At 41.3% G+C, this 21,317-nt stretch overlaps 1 protein-coding gene across 15 annotated transcripts in view; it reads right to left on the bottom strand.

Annotated features, from left to right (window-relative positions):
- ELAPOR2 (endosome-lysosome associated apoptosis and autophagy regulator family member 2) overlaps positions 1 to 21,317 on the bottom strand; it is a 660,265-nt gene that overhangs the window by 569,262 nt on the left and 69,686 nt on the right. For 10 of the 15 annotated variants that reach the window (XM_072965092.1, XM_072965086.1, XM_072965093.1 and 7 more), the window contains exon 1: positions 14,586 to 14,929. The exons of 3 other annotated variants lie outside the window; for them this stretch is intronic. In XM_072965092.1, coding sequence (XP_072821193.1) covers positions 14,586 to 14,774 — 189 coding nt within the window. In that variant the 5' untranslated portion in view covers positions 14,775 to 14,929. Of the gene's footprint in view, positions 1 to 14,585; positions 14,932 to 21,317 lie in introns of those variants that run through there. 2 more of the 15 variants (XM_072965101.1, XM_072965102.1) reach the window with 1 other exon arrangement.

Here is a 21,317-nt window from a genome sequence, read left to right as displayed (position 1 = left end):
CCTCAAGCATTTAGAGATACTTGCCAAATACACAGTTTACCTTCCTCATTTGCACTTTAAACTAGTATCTCCATATGTCAATGTCTGTCTTCAAATATTGCACTCAACTTATATTAATGACCTGTTAAACGTCCATTTTCTATGAGCTACACACTATGCTCATATTAATAGAACCTAAGAACCCTCCTTCCTGCCCATCATTGCTTTTAGCGGCCACATGGCATCTGAGGATTCAAAAGTACTTTTAAGCAAGAATTCCCCATCTTATGCTACATCTAGATTTCAGAACCAATAAGGACAGTCCACATTTAAAACAATTATGTTGGCCCAGTATTCTAGCCTTTCATAATCATTTGAATACCAATTCTGCTTTCCAACTCATTAGGCATCTTTCCCAGCTTCCAGACTTTACATAATTTGGTTAAGCCTTCTCAAAGCCAAATTACTGACTAAATACTAAAAGTGGAACAGTAACAGGACAGAGACTAGACACTAAGACCAAAGACATTACATTAGAAATCTTCCTCCAGTTTAGCATCAATTCCTTAAATAACCTCAGAGTACATTTGTTCAAACAGCCAAGATTGCCTACTTATATCATTCAGCATATGCTTCTGCATCTTGTCCACAAGGATATGACATTTCAAATGGCTTACCAAACATCAAAAGATCACATATCTGCATCATACTGCAGATTTACTGGTCACCTACCCTTCGACCTGCAGCCAGTCTGTGTGCTATCACTCTCTTCTGGCTGTGCCTTCTCAGTTTCATTCTCCATCACTTCTCGTTCTGCTTGCCTCTTAAATGCTGATGTTTCCCTGAACCTTCCCCTCAACACGTGGTCTTGCTATGTGCTTACAGCCCAGGTGACCTCATCAACACCACTGGCTTCAACCACCTCTTATGTGCTCCTGGCTCCCAAGTCACCTTTTGTTTGCACTCCCGTACATCCAACTGTCCCTGGGAAGGCACTGCTCTATGTCCCTTTGGGCACTTTAAACTCAGGATGCCAATAATGAACTCATCCTCTTTCTTCCAGTCACCTCATTCACCTCCTCAATTTTCAATCTCAATGAAATGCAGAGCATCTACCATGTAGCCCAAAGCAAAATCTCCAGAAGTCATGGTAGACTGAAATTTATCACTCAGCTGTCAAATCCATCTCCTAATCTCCCCTTCCATTCTGTCATTTGCTTAGCTCTGACAGTGTTTTCCTCTCCATGGGAGAAGCTATGGTCTCCTAACTGATCTTCCTGCCTCCAACATTATATTATGCCCCTTGTATACCCCTCCACTCACAAATAGAATAAATTTTCTAATCTGATGTCAATGGCTTCCCAAAGTTTTCCTCACAAAACCCTCAGTCTCTGTCTTCCTCATTAGCTAGTCATCTCTTGCCACTGTCACCCACGTGCCTTCACTCTAGCCCCTGACATGGTCACATGGTTTAATTCCTCTGTGTGAAATGAAGCAAGACCCTATGGGGCTTTCCCAGGACAGACCACCCCACACTATGTCCTCGGCCTGCCTTTTGCTGCAGAAAAACTTTAGTCAAAGAATAAATTTCATCAGAGAAGTGAGGAACTGCAGAAGCAAAGGAAAAGCAGTCAAACAGGACAAAATAATAGGTGAGTCATTAAACAAAGTCAAGGACCTTTAGTTCCTCTTCTAAGGCTATAGATAATATTCAAAGCCATATCTTTTGAGCTGTCGGGTAGATACTGAAGCCTCCACCAGGTGGAAGAAGTTAACTACATGATGACTAGAATGTAGCCATGACATAAGCTGCCACAATTCCGAGAACTGGCCTCAAAGAAATGGGAACAAATTGACCCTAGAAGTGAAGAGTAACTGAACTTAAAACAATCAAGACGATGCCAAGTAGACTACCAGTTGCCGGCCTCTGGACTGAAGCAAACGCTCCTTTCTACCAACACCTGCCCCTCAAGTATTGGCTTTTGAACGGCGAGTAGCTGGACCTGAATTCAGTAACGTAGTCATTCAGTCTATTTTCTTTGACTGAGATACGCTGGCCTCTGTGTATCCTGTAAAGCACTTCTAGAAATCTCAAAAATCAAGGCATTTTTCAAAGGTAACTTTCTTTGAGGCCAGGGTTCCTTAGTGCGAATTAACCTCCCCTCTCTGTGCGTCAGTATAACTCTGTGTATGACTCCATCACAGTGCTTAACACATCTCTACTACCACCATAGACTTGCCTATTACTAGTTCTCCTATGAGAGAAATACACAATCTCAACTCATTAAATGCTACAAGAACAAATAAACATATGAATGGCCACCGAAAAAGAAGTAACAGAGAGGGAAGTAAGGCTGCTGTGAAATTTCAAAAACACACTCTTAGAACAAAGACTGTCAACCCAAGCCGGAGAACTCCTGGTCACTTTGCAGCTGTTTCAGGATTTTTCTCAGCCAATCACGTCAAAGGCTTCATATATGGTGGGAATTTAATAAGGTACTACGTATCAAACATCAGGGGTTTTTTAAAGTAAAATTTAGTCCTCTTTTATATGTTAAGAGAACCAATTCCATATACATTCTTATTATCTAAATAGTTGCTTTCTGTGGGTTTCATGTTATCTCAAAGCATGTAAACAAGAAAAAAATCTAGGGAAGGATATTTTTCAGTGTTCTGTATATATGTTAGCCTTACTCTTTTAAGAGCTCCTTGTTCATACGAAAAATGGTAAGTGAAAACACCCACACAGAAATCCCACAAGTGAAATACAAAAAGCTAAGTCACATGAAAGATACTGACCTCCAGTAGTGATTAAAGAGATGTAAATAACACCAGCGAGACAGCATTTTCCACCATCAAATTAATATTCATAAATTTAGCCAGGGTATAGTTCATACCCTTCAACCTAATATTTCTGCTGCAATTTTATCTTCAATAATCAGAAACTCAGACAATGTTCTGTTTTGTGGTTTATGATGATATTTTTATACTATAAAGAATTAAAAACAATCTAAGTGCCCCGAAATAAATCATCTCAATTCATTCAACACAGTGCCAGACACTGAGGTGCTAAGAACACACGAGCTTAACAACAACAACAACAACAACAGAAGGAAGGAAAAAAGAAAAGAAAAAAGGGACTACCTTGTCTTTACAAGGCAATTTCTGGAACTTACAATTTACTGAGAGTGAGCTCATTAAAAACAACATAATAATTAAAATACATATTGTGATAGATGCTAAAAAGTGCTATAGAGAAAAATAAAAGCATGAAAAGGGGGATAGAGAGGAGGAGGCTGCAATTTCCAGTAGCTGGCCAAGGGAGGCCACTGAGAAGACACTTGAGTAAAATACCTGAAGGTTGTGAGGGGAAAGTCAAGCAGATACCTGAGAAGAGAGCTGCAGGCACAGGAAAGGACCAGTGCAGATCCCTGAGAAAGGAGCTTACACAACATATTCTACAAACAGAGGAGACCAGAGAGGCTGAAGCAGAGTGAAGAATTGGGGGGTGCAGGGGTTAATAAGAGATGACATCAGAAGCTTCATGGAGGCCAGATCATGGTGGGCCTTGTAAGCCACCATCAGAGCTTTGGTTCTGAAAGCAGCTTTGGAAGAGCCTTGACCAAAAAGTAACAGCTTTCGACTTATGATTTAAAGTGATCTCTTGACTATGCTGCTGAGATCAAACTGGAGATTAAGATGAGAAACTAGAGCCATAATGCAGGAGAGATATGATGGTGGTGTGGCCCCGATGCGACAGACCAAAGGGTGAGAGGTTCTGACTCTGGTTATCTGGAAGCAGAGAAAAGAGTTTGTTTATAGACTGGAAGTAAGATATGGGAAGAAAAGAAGTCAGCGGAGACTCCAGAGTTTGAGGCCTGAGCAACTGGAAGGGAGGAGTCACCATTAAAGGAAAAGAGGAAGACGATGCAGGAATAGGCCTGGGGGAACATTCGGAGTTCTGTTTTGGAAGATTTGAGGAACTTATCCAAGTGGAGACACTGAGGCTGTGCTTGTCAGGAATCCACAAGATGGTCCATGTGAGAGATGTAAACTGGAGAGCTGCCCATATGCAGATAGTACCTAAAGCCAAGAGACTGGATGTAGCACCTAGAGTATGAGGATAACAGAAAAGATAAAGAGAGTTAAGGACTGAAGCGGGCAGCCTCAATGTAAAGAAGTCAGGGAGACGAGGAGGAACCAGCAAAGACTGAGAAGGATCACAGCAGAGTAAGAGAAAAACCAGGAGAGCGTGGTGCACTTGAAGCCAAGTAAACATTTCAGTGGTGATGGAGGACTCAGCCAGTGTTCTAATAATGTAGGCAAAGATGAGGCATGACAGCAGGACTTAGCAAAGAAGAGGTCATTGTTGACCTAGAAAAGAGCATTCTCAGTGAAACAGTGAAGTAAATGGAGTAAATGGTTCATAAGTGAACAGGGGCAGATATTCAAGTGATGCTGTATTTTGCAATATATCACATATTAAAATATTTTAAAATATTACAAAAATATTTATAAAGAAACATTAATGTCGTTGGGAAATGCTTATAATAACAAAGGAAAAGATAACTTCTACATAAAACACACACACACACGCACACACACACACACACACACACACACACACACACACACACACGCATGCACATTGCCCAAGGCAATCTACAGATTTAATGCAATCCCTATCCAATTACCCAGGACATATTTCACAGAACTAGAACAAATCATAATAAAATTTATATGGAACCATCAAAGACCTAGAATTGCTAAAGCATTACTGAAGAGAAAGAAAGAGGCTGGAGGAATAACTCTCCCAGACTTCAGACAATACTATGGAGCTACAGTCATCAAGACAGCATGGTATTGGTACCAAAACAGACATATAGACCAATGGAACAGAATAGAGAGCCCAAAAATGAACCCACAAACTTTTGGTCAACTCATCTTCGACAAAGGAGGCAAGAATATACAATGGAATAAAGACAGTCTCTTCAGCAAATGGTGTTGGGAAAACTGGACAGCAGCATGTAAAACAATGAAGCTAGAACACTCCCTTACACCATATACAAAAATCAACTCAAAATGGATTAAAGACTTAAACATAAGACAAGATACAATAAACCTCCTAGAGGAAAACATAGGCAAAACAATATCTGACATACACTTCAAAAATTTTCTCCTAGAAGAAATAAAAGCAAGAATAAACAAATGGGACCTAATGAAAATTACAAGCTTCTGCACAGCAAAGGAAACAAGAAGTAAAACAAGAAGAAAACCTACGGAATGGGAGAAAATTTTTGCAAGTGAAACCGACAAAGGCTTGATCTCCAGAATATATAAGCAGCTCATATGACTCAATAAGAAAAAAATAAACAACCCAATCCAAAAATGGGCAGAAGACCTAAACAAGCAATTCTCCAAGGAAGACATACAAATGATCAAAAAGCACATGAAAAAATGCTCAATATCACTAATTATCAGAGAAATGCAAATCAAAACTACAATTAGGTATCACCTCACACCAGTCAGAATGGCCGTCATTCAAAAATCCACAAATGACAAATGCTGGAGAGGCTGTGGAGAAAGGGGAACCCTCCTACACTGCTGGTGGGAATGCAGTTTGGTGCAGCCACTATGGAAAACAGTGTGGAGATTCCTCAAAAGACTAGGAATAGACTTACCATATGACCCAGGAATCCCACTCCTGGGCTTGTATCCAGAAGGAAATCTACTTCAGGATGACACCTGCACCCCAACGTTCATAGCAGCACTATTTACAATAGCCAAAACATGGAAACAGCCTAAATGTCCATCAACAGGTGACTGGATAAAGAAGAGGTGGTATATTTATACAATGGAATACTACTCAGCCATAAAAACCGACAACATAATGCCATTTGCAGCAACATGGATGCTCCTAGAGAACATCATTCTAAGTGAAATAAGCCAGAAAGAGAAAGAAAAATACAACATGAGATCACTCATATGTGGAATCTAAGAAACAAAAACAAAAACAAACAAACTAACAAAAACAAAGCATAAATACAGGACAGAAATAGACTCATGGACAGAGAATACAGACTTGTGGTTACCAGGGGAGGTGGAGGGTGGGAAGGGATAGACTGGGATTTCAAAATTGTAGAATAGATAAACAAGATTACACTGTATAGCACAGGGAAATATACACAAAATGTTATGTATCACAAAATCACAGAGAAAAAAATGTGACAATGAGTGTGTATATGTCCATGAATGACTGAAAAATTGTGCTGAACACTGGAATTTGACACACCATTGTAAAATGATTATAAATCAATAAAAAATGTTAAAAAAACACACACACACACACATGCATGTTTTTAAAAAGGAAAAAGAAAATATACAGGTAGAAAATGGGCTAAAACCTTAACACTAGATATCCCTGGGTAGAAGAATTAGAGCTGACATTTGTTTTTTTATGCCCTCCTTCCTCTAAAATTTTCACAATGCACAACCTCCATGATTAGAAAAAAATATGCCTATAAAATGCTTTTGTCAATAAACAAAGTTTCCTACCCACATCCCAGTCCTTTCACACTTCAATTCATCTCCTTAGAAACACCGTATTTAACGTACACAAGGATAACAACATATGGCATTGCATTAAAATTTACAAAGCATTTTCAAATGCATTAGCCTGTCCTCATGGCAAATTTAACGGGGATAAGGCAGGAGTTAAAATATCTCCATTTGCAGACACAAAAAGACTCCAAGAGGTTGATTTTCTCAAGGCCACACAAATCAGTGGCAGGGCTCAGATCCGAGTAAGTTCTTTCATTACCTTCAACACTCCTTCTACTATAGCAAAATGCAAAATGAAAAATGCCGCTGGAGCAAAACGCTCCAAAATGTTGGAACAACATTCTTCCCTCATAAGTAACAAACATGGAAAACACCAAGAAGGCTAACCATACCCTCTTAATATTGCCATGTTCTTCTATTCTAATGCCTATCTCAGAGAGAGGTACTTCATCATTTCCATGTATGTTCTTCTATCAGGCTATAAGCACATACACACCAGGTACTAGGCAAGATGCTGGTGATGGATAACACAAGATTCAGATATCACTTTTTTTAACCACATTAAAAACCATTCAGTTTCATTAACATGTATTAAGTTCACACATAGCCCAAATAAACCTTTAAGAACCCATGTATGATCCTCTATCAAAATACAGATTACAGGAATTCAGAAGCCTTCTGCTTCTGATAAAATGATCTGAGAATTGTGATTTCTACAGTTTACAAAATGGAGGCTAATTATTTAGTAAACATGGACGTACATTAATCTCACAACCCCTTATGGAAGGGTTACCTATATTCTTCTTGGTTAGCAAAGAAGATGTATTTATGTCAAACATGCCAACTTCATGACTTCTATCTATTGATTTAGTGAATGTTTACCAGGATTTTAATGATCTGCCATCTTTTTATCCTTAACAGCAAATGGCATAACTATTTTTCTCATCCTTAATAGCAAATGGCACAACTATTTACAATTTGGAGTGATCCTTTGTCTTACTTTAATATAAATAATGATTCCCTGAACACTTAACTAATGGTGATCTATAGGAATGTTTTAAGTCAATGATAAACATCATCTCCATTTAGAGTTTCAATGTACGTTTTACCTACGGATACCCTCTGCATGCTGTGCTATTGCCAGCATTCTTGCCTGGGACCTGGTGTACAAAAGAGAGTTGACAAGTGCTTGCTGATGTACTTCATGGTAACGAGAGCAGCTCGTGCTCTATTTGATGTGATTATGTTAGGAGTTTCTAAGATGCCCTGCAGAAGCAGGAAGTACGCTAGGGTTACAGTTGAAGGAATTTAAGCAACAAAACAGGTCCCTGGGTTCCAGACAACTAAAACTGTATCCATCACTTTATAGCTAGGGCAGTGGGCTCCAATGTCAGCAGGCATCATAAGCCCCTGGAACGCTGGCTGGGACAATCCCAGAGTTTCCATTCAGTAGGGTGTGTAAGGGGCCCAAGAACTTGCATTTCTAACAAATGCCTGGGTAATGCTGACAGTGCTACTCCTAGGATGACACTTTGAGAACCACTAACCAAGTGAAAACTACTTCATTAAAGTCAAGTTTTGAATAAGTAATAAACAGTACTCTGAACTGCAGAGCTGTAAACTGACTTGAGAATAAACTTCAGTACATTCTGATCTTTGGGCTTATGTTTCAGTCTTGAATCTGGTACAACTTAGAGAAGGTGAGGTGTCTGTTAGGATTAAATGTATTATAAAGATCAATTCCTTTTCATAATTGAAAAAGTAGAAGCCATCCACTCTGTTTTCAAGGCAGTGATTAGTGCTCCCAGAGAAGAAGACCTGTATCTTACTCATTTTCAAAACCTCTAAAATGCCTTAAACAAAAAGATACTTAATCATGGTTAGCTGAATAACATGATGATATTCCTGCCCTCAATGAGAATGGTTTGGGGGAAGGGGAAGACTAGAGCCTCCCGTAAGCCATATGGCACCTTTGAGTGACGTAGAAAATGGTGCCGTCTCTGGACATATGAATCAGAAAAGGGTCCTCCTTCCCCTGGATGGATGTAGATCTGTGCCAGGGCAGCTGGCTGGGCACACTAAGCACTGGATAGATTCCAGCTCTTCCATGCCCCCACAGCTGGGTACAACTCACCCATCCATACAGGGTAGCCCTGTGTGTGCCAAGCATTTGTAGGACAGCATATGTATGTGCAAGAGTCAACAAAAGGTCTGGGACTGGAAGCCATTTGTCTTCAGTACATCACGAGTGGGTAAAGGGGGTTACAGAAATCCATCTAGCCATAAAGCTTCCTCTGAATGAGACATTCTATCACCAAAACCCATGACCTTCATCCAACAAACTCCTACTCATTCTTTGGGGCTTAGCTTCAACATCTTTTCCTCTGGAATCCCCTGTCACAACCAGACTAGAAAGGCTGTACATCCCCACTGCATACAGTCAGTTTCCATCACAGAACTTATGACAAATGGAATTACCTGATATGTGGCGGTGTTTTGATTCCACCCTCATGAGATTATAAGGCTCGGTGTTGGCAAGGGCCATGTGTTTTGTTCCACATTTTACTACTAGTACCTGGTACATAAGTACATAGTAAATATGCCTTTACTATTGAAACATTACAGAAAACTTCAACTAAGAAAGGCAAACAGGGATAAGAAGTATCCATGGTTTCTTCCAGGGTAAGGAAAAGGCAACCAAAATTTAACTGGTGTTTTCTGACGATCAAGAATTCTTCTAAGATCCAAGGCACTTTCGGAGACTACACCCTGCAAGGAAAACGTGCCACTCTACACTACGCTCTGCTATTTCCATCCCTCGTGCTAAAATATGACACTTCAAGGATCTGTCAACTCTTAGTTTTACATTGTAAATATTGATGGTGTGAATACTTGCTCACATTTGCCTAAAACATGAGAAATGGTTCTGAGCCTAAGAACTTGAAATGGAAAATTCACCTCCACAAGCCTAACAGGCCAGATGAATTATGTTCATTGCTTGAAAACAGAGGCTGAGTCCTCACTCCTTCAGCAACAGGGTGGCTTTAGAATCTCTGACACCCTCACCATAGCCCATGACTTTCAGAGACTTCCTGCAGAAAGGTTAAAGGTTATTTCTTAACGGCTCCCTTCAAAGTCTGAAACAGAAGACATAACCACTTACAAGTCCCTGACTGATACAGACTTGGAAAACCCAATTTCTTATCACATCTCAGAAGGCTATATACAATAAAATTCTACTCTGTCACTACTGCCTCACCTCCCAGTAAATACCGTCTCCACCACTCCCCAGGAACCACACTGGCATCGAGCACCAGTGAGTTAACTGTCAAATTCAATCTTCACTTTTCATTCCTCATCTTTTTGTCTTGTTTTGTTTGTGGCGGGGAGGGAGTAATGAAGTTTATTATTTTTTAAACAGAGGTACTGGGGATTGAACCCAGGACCTTGTGCATGCTAAGCACATGCTCTACCACTGAGCTATACCCTCCCCACCTCAGTACTCATGCTCAAACTTCTTTGGGCAACTGACACCACAGCCAACCCCTTTCTTCTTCAAAGGCATTTCTCCCTTTCCCCATCACTCTGCACTGTTGTATTTCCCTTATACTTGCTATCACTTACTTGTTTCTTTTGTGTGCTGCTCAGTCTCTCCCTCCTTTAATGCTGGTAAAACCCAAGTCCTACTCTTTTGTCCTTTGTTCTCACTGCCTGGTTGATCTCATCAAATCCAGCAGTGTCAACCATGCCCTTCACTCAAGCGATTCCTGCATCTCCACACCAGCCTGGACCACGGCCCTGAGCAACAGGGCCTGCTACCAAACTGCCTAAGGAACTCTCTTAAGGTCAGCTCTCCAGGACCAGGCTCCTTAACACACTTTGCTCACGCTCCTCCTGGTGGAGGGCAGAGGCACCATCCTCTATCAAGGCAGAAGCTTCCACTCACTCACCGTCCACATCTGTTCCTGTCAATTCTGTCTTCTAACATCGTGCCCCCTTTTCCATCTTCACTGCTGCTCCTCAATTGCAGCTCTGCCATCCTTTACCTGGACTATGATCATTGCTACTGGTAGGTCCCGCCCTTCTAATGTGACCTCCGTATTGCTGCCAAACTAAAGCGTGTTTTCTTACTCCTGATTTTTAAATCCTTCTCTTGCTCCCATCATCTACCAAATGAAGACCAGCTTCTCAGTATGACAGAAGGTCCCCTATGATCAGGCTTCTGCCTGCCTCACAGACTCATTTCTCATCAGGCTCCTTATAGCAGGCAGCACTCCAGGTATAACCAGTTACATAGCCTAACACTGGTTTGTGCTTCTGCCATTTTCAATCTGTGCTGGATACCAGAATGTCTTTCCCCCAAACTAGCGCACACTCACATCCGACCCTTTACTGCTTGACAAATTTCTATTTATCCTTTAAGGCTCACTCAGTTCTGCTATAGGTCTTTTTCAGATCCTCCCATTTACAGCCTCTTTCTTCTCTCCTGGCACCAAATCACTTCACTGCAATTGTTAGTTTACGTATCTGTCTCATCCTTACCCAATTAAAAAAATTTTTTTTAATTTGTAATTTCACATCAGCTGACACGTCGGCTGGCACAAAGTTTAAGCTCAATAACTGTGGAATAAAAACTCTTGGCAAAAAAAGTCATCATTCAATTAAAACTCAGAGACGAGCAGAATCGTATTATGTACATATTAGAGCAGTGAACTAAGAATCAAGCTATTCTGTGATTTAATTTTCCAAACTTAAATAATGCACACATAATCCACTTAGTCCTGTCCTTTTGACTCTCATGCACTCTATCTTCTAATCCCTTACTCCAACTCTGAATCATCTGTTGGCCTGTATCTTTCTTTTCCTCTGGCAGCCCCATTAAGTCCTATTATTCAATGAGTCAAAACTTCCATTCCATCCAAGTCTTGGATAAGCCTATTCTCTGAACCTCTTAAGTCTCACTATAGACCCTTCCTGAAACATCAGGACCTAGATCTACTAATCTAGCAATCATCCACTCTCACTTACTTGTATAGGGTTTTTTTCTTTTAACTTATTTTCATCCCATCTCATCCTCACAATAAGGACAGGCAGGGCCCCTTTTATTACTATCATCTTACAAGCGAAAAAGAGATACCAAGAAACCCAGAGGACACTTATCCTTATTCCCCCACAAAAAGCTGAAGAAAATTAATTCTGTACTTTCTCACATCCAGTCCTTTTTTCCTTTAAACATCATGGATCAAAGTCACACCCTGTTGTTGTGTCCTTCAGCTGCTGGCATGTTGGCTGCACTTTTGCTGCTGCCTCCCCTTCCTTTCTGTGCCTGTGCGTCCACCCTGATGATGGGATCCCCGGCTGGGCATTCCCAAGTCATCATTTCTCTCCTTTTTTCAGCTCCATAATCCAAAGACTTTGACCACGGAAGCTGAATGGCAGGAGTTTCAACCCAGAGTCCAATCCTCCAACAAGACTCTCCCCAGCTGTCTTTTGGAAGGGCCTTTTTCCTGAACTCAGGCAATCATAACGAGATTACTCCCAGGCCAGTCGGCTGTGCTTCTCGTCCTCTCCCTTGTGTCGCCTTCCTCCAAAGCCAGGCAAGGAAAATGAGAGTCCATGTAACTTAAGTTAAATGTGACTACTTTGATAAAAAACACTGATCGATGAGGATGAGACAAACTACTGGAGGAAATGAGGCTTAGACTTACCTGCAGATTTTTTCCCTTCAACACTCTCTCCTGTTGTGAAGAGTTGGCTTTCGTCTCTAGCCTCAGACCCCTCACTCTCTCTGCTCTCCCTGTCCTCTCCATGGCGTGGAGCTGTCCCTTACATGTGACACTCACCTGCTTTTCTGTTAGTAAAGAGTGGAAAGGGATAAAGGGGCAGGAGTGGGCACTGAATAGTCACTTTGTTCACAGCAGTCTGGCCCATAGCTCTGTCTCAGAGGAAGTCCCCTCCTGACCCATAAGCACAAGGCGACCCTTACCCTCAAAGCCTGAAAAACACTCAACCCTCTCGTTTTCCCCTTAAAAACAATGTGGGAGAGAAACAATGATCACTTCTATAAATTAGCTCAGCTGGTTAGACCGGATGCCAAGGAGCAGATTCAGCCCGAGAAGCCACGTGGCCCCTCCTGTGTCCCAAAGGAACCTCTGACTCCCAGGCAATCATCAGTCATCATGAAGAATATAAATGGCCCTATGCATCATTATTCCTAAAACAACTAGCCACTGGCAGGCTCGGGAGCATCCTCCTATACATTCTATTTATTCCTATAAATTCAAACTTGAAACCTCAAGGGACTGAGTCTCCTGCAGTTTCTAAAGTCAGTACAATTAAATGAACACCACCTTCCTGAACCTTCTGTCATCTTCCTGCCTCTGGTTTCAATATTTCTGTCATAAGTTGCAGACTGTCACTCCAGTGCATCTAGGCATACATGTGGAGAACACATGCTTATCCAAAGGGTTAGTCTGCCTATAGTGGCCAAAAGCATCACCCCTACTGGCCCTGACTCTCACCAGTTTCAAGCAGAGTCTTCATTACTAAGAATTAATTTTACAAGAATCTTAAGACTTCTTGCTTCAGGAAAAAAAAAATTAGGTTTTGCATAATGAGGTGGAGGGCAAGGTTTTAAGTCTGTCCTGTTGTAACTGTTCAGTCAGAAGGTATCCAATAAGCAGCCTTCTGTGGAAGCCTGGAAGACTGGACTATTCCCAGGTGACAGGAGAATACAGATTAAACAACCAATTATACTAATAAACTCTGAAATTAAACACAGCTGTTCATTGAGCTTTTGCACTGATTTCTCCAATTACAGCACTACTGTGTGCTCACACACACGCCTTTGATCTGATTCTCTTTCATTTCAGTCTATCCTGGGACTGGTCTTGTGGGAGAAGGTGAAATCCATGGATGACGGACGATGTCTAGAACACAGATATTCTATAATTCAAGACTAGGTAAAATTCACAAGTGACACAAAGGAACAAGGTCTGGTCTTTCTTCCCAGAGGGGCTATTACCTAACCTACTTTTGCTACATCAATTAAAATGACCCATCACCATGATTCCTAGCAATCTTCCTAAAAACAGTATCCACTCCTCATATCCTCCCCAATATTATCACTAAGTAGGTCAGAAATGTTGCTTCCTTTCCCTCATTGATTTTCATTAAGAGGATGCACTTCCTGGAACACTAAAAGGAAAGAGAAACACCCAATACAAGTACCAGTGACACCCCTCTGTAAATTTCTGGCACAGAAAGCCCAGTTCCCCCTAAAAGCAGGAGAAAATCTCATCACCCATAATTTATCCTTCTTGGCTGTACATCAACAATAATCTCAAACTTTAAAATACACAGTGGCAATGTTTCAGCCGGGTGATGGACATCTCCCAAAAAGAGCATATTCACTCCGTCTTTTCTAATTTCCTAAATCACCAACCCACCTCTTCCTTAAGTACACACTTCTTTTCTTCCTCATTCACATCCGTGTTTTGCCAGAAGGATGCCAAGTGACACCGCTTAGCATTGGCTTAGCAAGCCCCTAGTCTTATCAGGAAGCCGAGTGCAGGGGAGTAGGAAGAAAGGTTTTGTAGACACTGGGGAGTGGAGAAAGGGGGAGGGGAGAGGGGAGCAGGAAGTCTCCCGAGGCAGTATTTGGCTCTCTAGAAAAGCTATGAAGAGATGGGTCTCCAAATTCCACTGGCGGGGCTTCCCTGGTCACCTCCCCCCGCTGAAATCTCTGCCTTGGCCCCAGGTCCTCAAGCCGGGCACTCCAAAGAGGGCGCCGCAAAGTCCTTCAGAGCCCTCAAAACACAGGAGCTCGAAAAGCATCCCCTAAAAGACAGCAGAGTCACACACCCTCTCTCGGGCGGCTTCCCGGGGCGGCCAACTTCATCCCTGGAAACGAACGAAAAGCCCTTTCCTCCAGGGAAGGAAACAAGCAGCGGCAGAGAGCAATTAACTGGCATGACCCTCACGCCTCATCTCCTTCCTTTCCCCCTCCCCCTCAAACTCCAGGCTAAGGACCAGGTGCGACTCACCTCCAGGCAAGGAGGAAGCGGGCGACCGGAGGAGGAGGGCAGGTCCCCAGCCCAGGCCGCCTGGCAGCCGGCGAGCGCCCAGCAGCAAATCCAGGCAGGGCTCCAGGGCGGCGAGAGCCCGCGGCAGGGGGCTCCAGCCGGCCGCCTCCGGCCCCTCCCCCGCGCCGGCCCCCGGGCGAGGGGCAGCATCTCAGCCCCGCTGCGGTCAGCCCGCCGGGCCGGCAGGAAGGCAGCCTCCCCGGGTGAGGCGCGCTCCTAGTGGCTCCCGGGCCGCGAGGGCTGCGCGCTCGGCTCGCCGCTTGCTGGCCCCCTACCCGTCAGCCCGGTGACAACTCGGCTGCGCTCGCGGCCCGGGCGGCCGGCGCCGGTGCTCCCGTCACGCCGGAGGGAGGGACCGCGGGGCGCGGGCGCGGCGCGGGGGCGGGACGCGGGGCGGAGACGAGGGAGCCCGAGAGCAGGTGGCGCGGGCGGGGGCTGCGGCCCAGCAGGGCTGGTGCTGGGGGGCTGCGCGGCCGCCGGGGGCGGAAGCCTCATTACGCGGTAGACGGCGAGAAAGGCCGGGGTAGCCCCGTAGTGTGCCCCATCCCCAGGTCCCTTGGCCCACCGGGAGGGGCGCTCCGGGGGCCGGGGGTGAGGGCAGGGAGCCAGAGTAAAATCCAGGACATCAGGACATTGTTTTCCGGCGGCGAGTCTTTAAAATCTTCCTACTTCCCGCGTCACACACAAACACACACAGATGCGCCCCAAGAGCATCCCCTCGTAAGAATCTAAGCTAGCTGGCGCCAGATTGAATTTGGGGATGGTTAGGATTTGCGTGAAATGGCAGTGTCAAGGATCTCAAGGGTCTTTTCCTCTAAAATTCTGTGAATGAGTGAATTATCCTGTTGTTCAAAAGGAACACCCAAATTTCTGATAATTGAGCATCTGGAGAAATCTACCTGGCAGACTCAATATAAGTTGACTTGAATTTGTGGCACTGTCTCTAATGTCCTTTAATAAACATCTCTACATGAAATACGAAAGTTCTTTTCTCTCTTCCTCTCTCTCTTCCTCCCTCTCTCTCTCTCTGCCTACCAGCCCCCCGACCCCCATCTCTCTCTCTCTCTCACTCTCTCCCCCCACCTCTCTCTCCTCGGTCTGGTGTGTGTATGTGTTCTGATTGTAACAGTTATGCATGTTTACTATAAACATTTTGGAAAATATTAAAGATTGTCAGGAAGGATTTTAAAAATCACTAGGGATCCCACCGCCCGGAGATGACACTATTAATGATATTAGCATCTTCGGGAATTTTCTTCCTTGTATTTAATTGTGTGTGTACTGCAAAACTGGGATTATAATTTGTAATTTGCTTGTATTTTTCCTTAACATGAATATTTTCTCAAGTCATTAAAGTCCGTGACCAGAGCTTAAGTAACTCCATAAAATATATTGTTTGTATTATATATAATTTAGCATTGGATATGAAGCAGTTTCTCAAGTATTCAATATTATTAATAATTCTAGTTAGTTTCTCTATAAGAATACTCACTATTGTCCAATACACTTTAATATGAAATAATCTAAGTGCTCCAAAATGGGGGAATGACTAAGTGAATTATGCTGTTTCACATAGTACGATTATACAGACGTTGAAAATCATGTTTTTCAGAGAATACAAAATGAATTGAGGAAATGTGTTTAAATAACATTAATGTAAATCTAAATAAACAGTATATTCCCAAGTATAGCGTTTCTTGGGGGAAAGGAGGGGATTTAAGTGTGTTTTATGGAAGAAATATGTCTAGGAGAAGATAAACCTGTTAGCAGTGTTAATCTTTTAATGCTGGTGCACAAGCATTTTTTCTTTCATTTTTACAGATGTTTTCAATTTTTCCATAATTATTATATATTACTTTTATAATCATTATGGATTTCTTTCTGTCCTTTGCTGCCAATCAGTTCTACCTGAAAAAAATCATCAAAGATGTATACTAAAATGTAGGAACAAAAAGTTTCACCGATGTTATTGGTAAAAGAAAATAAATGAAACCTAAATACCTAATACTTGGGAAACAGTTAAGTAAATACTGATATTTAATGATATATGATCCTAAGTCAAGAACTTTTAAGAAAAGCATCTGACAGAGAGATAAGCTTTTATGAAAATGCTTCCAATTAAATGAGGAAAATCATGATAAAAAACTTATATACAATAGATATATTCAACATAGTAAAAGTATAATACATGTGCAGAGGATATGAACCAATTTCAGGACAGTGATTTTCAAGAGGAAAACACAGAAGAGTGGAATTGGAAAGGACTGTAAAAGGGACTTCACTTGTACCTCTAATACTTTATTTCTGAAAGGGAAGAAGGAAAGAAGGAAGGAAACATCTGAAGTAAATATAATAAATGTAGCACTATTTTTACTGCGAGCTTGGGGTGGTAATGATTATAATCCTATTGAGTTAACACCTATTGAGCACTTAATGGACAGGCACCAGCAATGTTCTAAAAGCTTTACAAGCACTATTTCTTTTAACTCTCAAAACAACCCTATGAGGTGGGTACTCATTATCCCCATTTTACAGATGAGCAAATAAAGGCAGAAGTGTCTCAGCAAGATACTGTGTAAGGTTTAGACACAGGCAGTCTGATTCCAGGACTCACCTATTTAGGAGGTTTTTTTTTTTTTTTACCATCTGTGTTTTTCTAGATTTTTTTATATATTTAATAATTTAAATTTTTACATAGAATAGGATCTTAACTAGGCTCTAAAATCCATATTTAAAAGACTGAAAAAAAAATAGACCAAGTGATTAATAATGGGTATTTTCTGGATGACATGATATGGGTGGGGTTTTTTTTTCTATTTCTTTTCATTTTTCCCTATTTCCAAATGTTTTACAGAAAATATATATTAGTTTAACTTTTAAAACAAGAAAGCTGGGGCATATTAAAAAGGAATATGACACTTAAGCTATTCTTCTATCATATTCTAGGTATTACACATCAAGTTGGTCACCATAGCTTAAATAACTTGTAGGAGAAGAAGTATGAGGAATTGGGGAGGATAAATGGAAAGAATTCTAAAAGGAACAAAAGAGGTGGTTCAAAAAATGGAAAATAGGTCATATGCAGAAAGTTAAATTAGGATAACTTCATTTACTCTAAGTCCATGAAAGCCTTTGACCAGTGAGATATCTCTCCTTTGCTCTGCATGTCCTTCAGGGATCAAATAAGAAGAATGTGGGGTCAGAAAAACTTGCTTTTTAAACTGAAACTCCACTACTTACTGGCTGTGTGATTTGGGGCACACTGCCTCACCTCCTTTGGCTTCAGTTGCCTCATCTGTTTACAGTTTAAAAATACCTGACACTATCAGTTTGTTGTGCAATGAGTTAATGTACATGAGTTAATGTAACTAAAGCATCACCATGCTTATTGGTATATTTGTAGCTCTTTATAAATGTTCCGTTCTTAAATGATTTACACAATTTTCTCCATGGGAATCCAAAAACCCCCAGAAGAGGTGGGGGGAAGGGTTTCCTCCAATGTCTTCTTTGGAGATTAGGAGTTTTCTCTGAAAGTTTTTATAATCTGTATTCATATTTTATTGATAATCAGGAAAGATATATATAATTTTTTATAATGTGTATAATTATATATAATTTTATATAATGTACAATTTTATATAATTATATAATGTGAATATATATATATTGACATATATATTTTGATTACTTGTATGTCAGTCTTTAGCATGAAATGTTAGTACCTCTGTCTGCACTTGACTTTATATCTCCAAGGCACCTCACTCCCCACAGGCCAGCCACACTGGCCTTCTTGCTGTTCCTTCAAACCACCAGACATGCTTCCACCTCTAAACCTTGTTATTTGTCTGTTCCCTCTCCCCAAATGGATCTTTACTCAAATGTCACTTTCTTAGTAAGCACTGGCCACCTTTTCTAAAATCCCCATCACTCCCTGTCTCCCTGCCTTGCTTTACTTCTCTCCCTAGAACTGTCATCATTGCCTATTTTGCTTATTGTCTGTTTCTCCTCACTAAAATGGAAGCTCCATGAAAACAGAGTTTCTGTTTGCTTTTAATGATAATATTTTCAGATCTAGTACATAGGCACTCACTGAATAGGCACTCACTGAATATGTGTTGCAAGCATGAGTGCATGATGTGCATCATAAATCAGAACAATTAATGTTTTACTGTTCATATTAAATATTTCAGACACACAGCAATCAATTTAACAGTTTCTAAAAATTATCCAAAGATCAGTGTAGGGGGGAATCCCCAAATTCTCAATTTCAGAAACAAAGGATTAGTTACAGATAACAGAATCCACTTATTCCAGTTTAAGGAGAAAGGAATTTAGTAAGCAGTATTGGGACCTTACAGAATTTCTTGAAGGGCCAGTAAACAAAGCTTGGATCTATGCAGCCAGATAGAACACAGCTTGGAGTGATATCCTACTACCCACAAAACTACTGTCGTGCAAACTCCACAGCAGCCTTCCTGTACCACTCAGCATATGTGACACTAAAGACTATACATTCAAACCTCTGTGCCTCCTAGAACCAAAGAGCCAAACATCCCTGTTGCCATGTCAGCCAGGAGAATTAATCCACACACCTGCAGCTACCATCTCCTGTTGCTCACTTACTCCTTCTGAGTCTTACGTGAATGTATTTCCTTGGCAAAACTAGTTCTAACGTAAAATCCAGCTACAAGAGGGCCCTGGAAATGTTTTAGCTGTTTCATCTCTTTGGTTCAAAAAAGTACATGAAAAGTGGGACAGTTTGCAAATAAGTGAATCAAACTCCAATTCTGCAGCAGTCCACCCTTCTTGCTACTCAACATACATGAACACTCATAACTGAATTAAAGCGTCCGTCTCTGGGTGCCACTCATTTCTCTTCTACCTCAGGGACAATCCCATCTTGATATCCTAAAATCTCAGATAAATTATAAAGTCAACTACCACTAATCCACCATATATTAAAAGCCAGGCGATTACTATTTGGCAATAAAAAGGAATGAGCTATTGACATACCTTATAAGTTGGATTGATCTCATAGGCATCAAGCTAAGGAAAGAAGCCAGTCTGAAAAGCATGCATACTGTATGATTCCATTTATATGACACTGCCAAAAAGACTAAACTCTCATGATAGAAATCAAATTAGTGTTTATCAGAGGTTAGGCCACATGGTAGGGAAGTGTGACTACAAAAGGATAACATAGGAGGAATTTGGGAGGGTGGTGATGAAATTGTTTTGTATGTTAATCGTAATGGTGGTCACACAAATCTATATATGCATTTAAAGTCAGAGAACTGTACAGCAAAAAGTCAATTTTACTGTATGTTCATTTAAAAATTCATCATTTTTAAAAGTAGTACAACAAATACTAAAATTATCAGCCCCTAAAACTGACAGTATGTTAGGTTTTATAGACATCAAATATTTAGTAATTTTGAAAAAACAGGGAAACAAAATAAAAAACTAGTATATTATTTTATACATAGAAGAACAAGGAAGAAAATATAGAGACAATAATTTTCATTTCTGCAATTGCTTCTGAAATTATCTTTGGTATTGATAACTTTTTTCCTAAAAGTTCCCTTTGTGCTCAGGCAACACCTCACATGGTCATGATTCTTTGGCTAGTGGGCTAATCCAAAGCTCGATTCCTGAGTGGTCTGAACCTTGGTGATCCTGGCTATCTGGGGTTGCTGCAGTCTGCCAGCAACTTTTAGCACTGGATTATTACAATGCTAGGAGGCACTCCAGAGGAATCCCTGAGCTTCATCTTAGAAAATTATAGTAAACCACTACAGTTGACTTTTTCCTTCCTGCTCCATTGGCAAAGGAACTCAAGAAGCCAAATGATAGTCTCAACATCCCAACTTCCAGTTCAATTGCCTTCCCTGGTGGGATATTTATCCAGTGAAGACTAAGACCTCCAAAGTAGCAAGACTTGGACTTGAGAAGGAAACTTTTGTGCTTCGATCATTCAGTGTATAGTGAGAAATACTACTCATACTTTACTCAACTTCTGGACCTGGTTTGTGGAGAAACAGCATCATATATTAGTCACTAGTTCAGAGAATATACTTCATCCCAAAGGATACCACCCTAATGCTCAAAGGTATTATTTCCCAGCTGACACAGTAAATTGGTTGCTTGGGTCATTCTGCTATGCCATAAGCCAGGTGCTCTGGAGTGAAGTTTTTATGGAAATACCAGTGAACCCCAAGAGCACTGGCCTTAATTATTTTCTATGAAATGAGTTTCTTGATTGAAAACAATATTCTGTGAGAAAACATGATGTAATAAGGCATGATGTATCTAAGGCATTAAGTCAACAGCATAATGGCCTGGGAGAAAAAAACATAACCAGATTGTGTTTATTCCAGTGGGGACAAAAGACCGTTCACTCAGTAGTGGAGAGGAACCAATATAATCAACCAGAGGGTAGGCTGGCTCCCTCATTATATTACATAAAATCAAGAGCTCCCTATTGGTCTCTACTGCTGGCTGATTGGCATTTAGCCATAGTGGGAGAGCCAGGTCAAGCTTGGAGAGAGGCAATCAATTTTTTTATAGAGGCATATGCAATCATCATCACTGCTATGATGGGCCATTGTTTATGAGCTCACTGACGCAGTAATATCACCAGGGAAAGAAGCTGACTGCATCAGCAGGGTGAGTCATCTGGCTCACCTGGTTATT

The sequence above is a fragment of the Vicugna pacos genome, chromosome 7 (genome assembly GCF_048564905.1).
Source record: "Vicugna pacos chromosome 7, VicPac4, whole genome shotgun sequence".
NCBI lineage: Eukaryota > Metazoa > Chordata > Mammalia > Artiodactyla > Camelidae > Vicugna > Vicugna pacos.
Note: the sequence above shows the minus strand (reverse complement) of the source record. Positions and strands in the feature narration are given on the sequence as shown.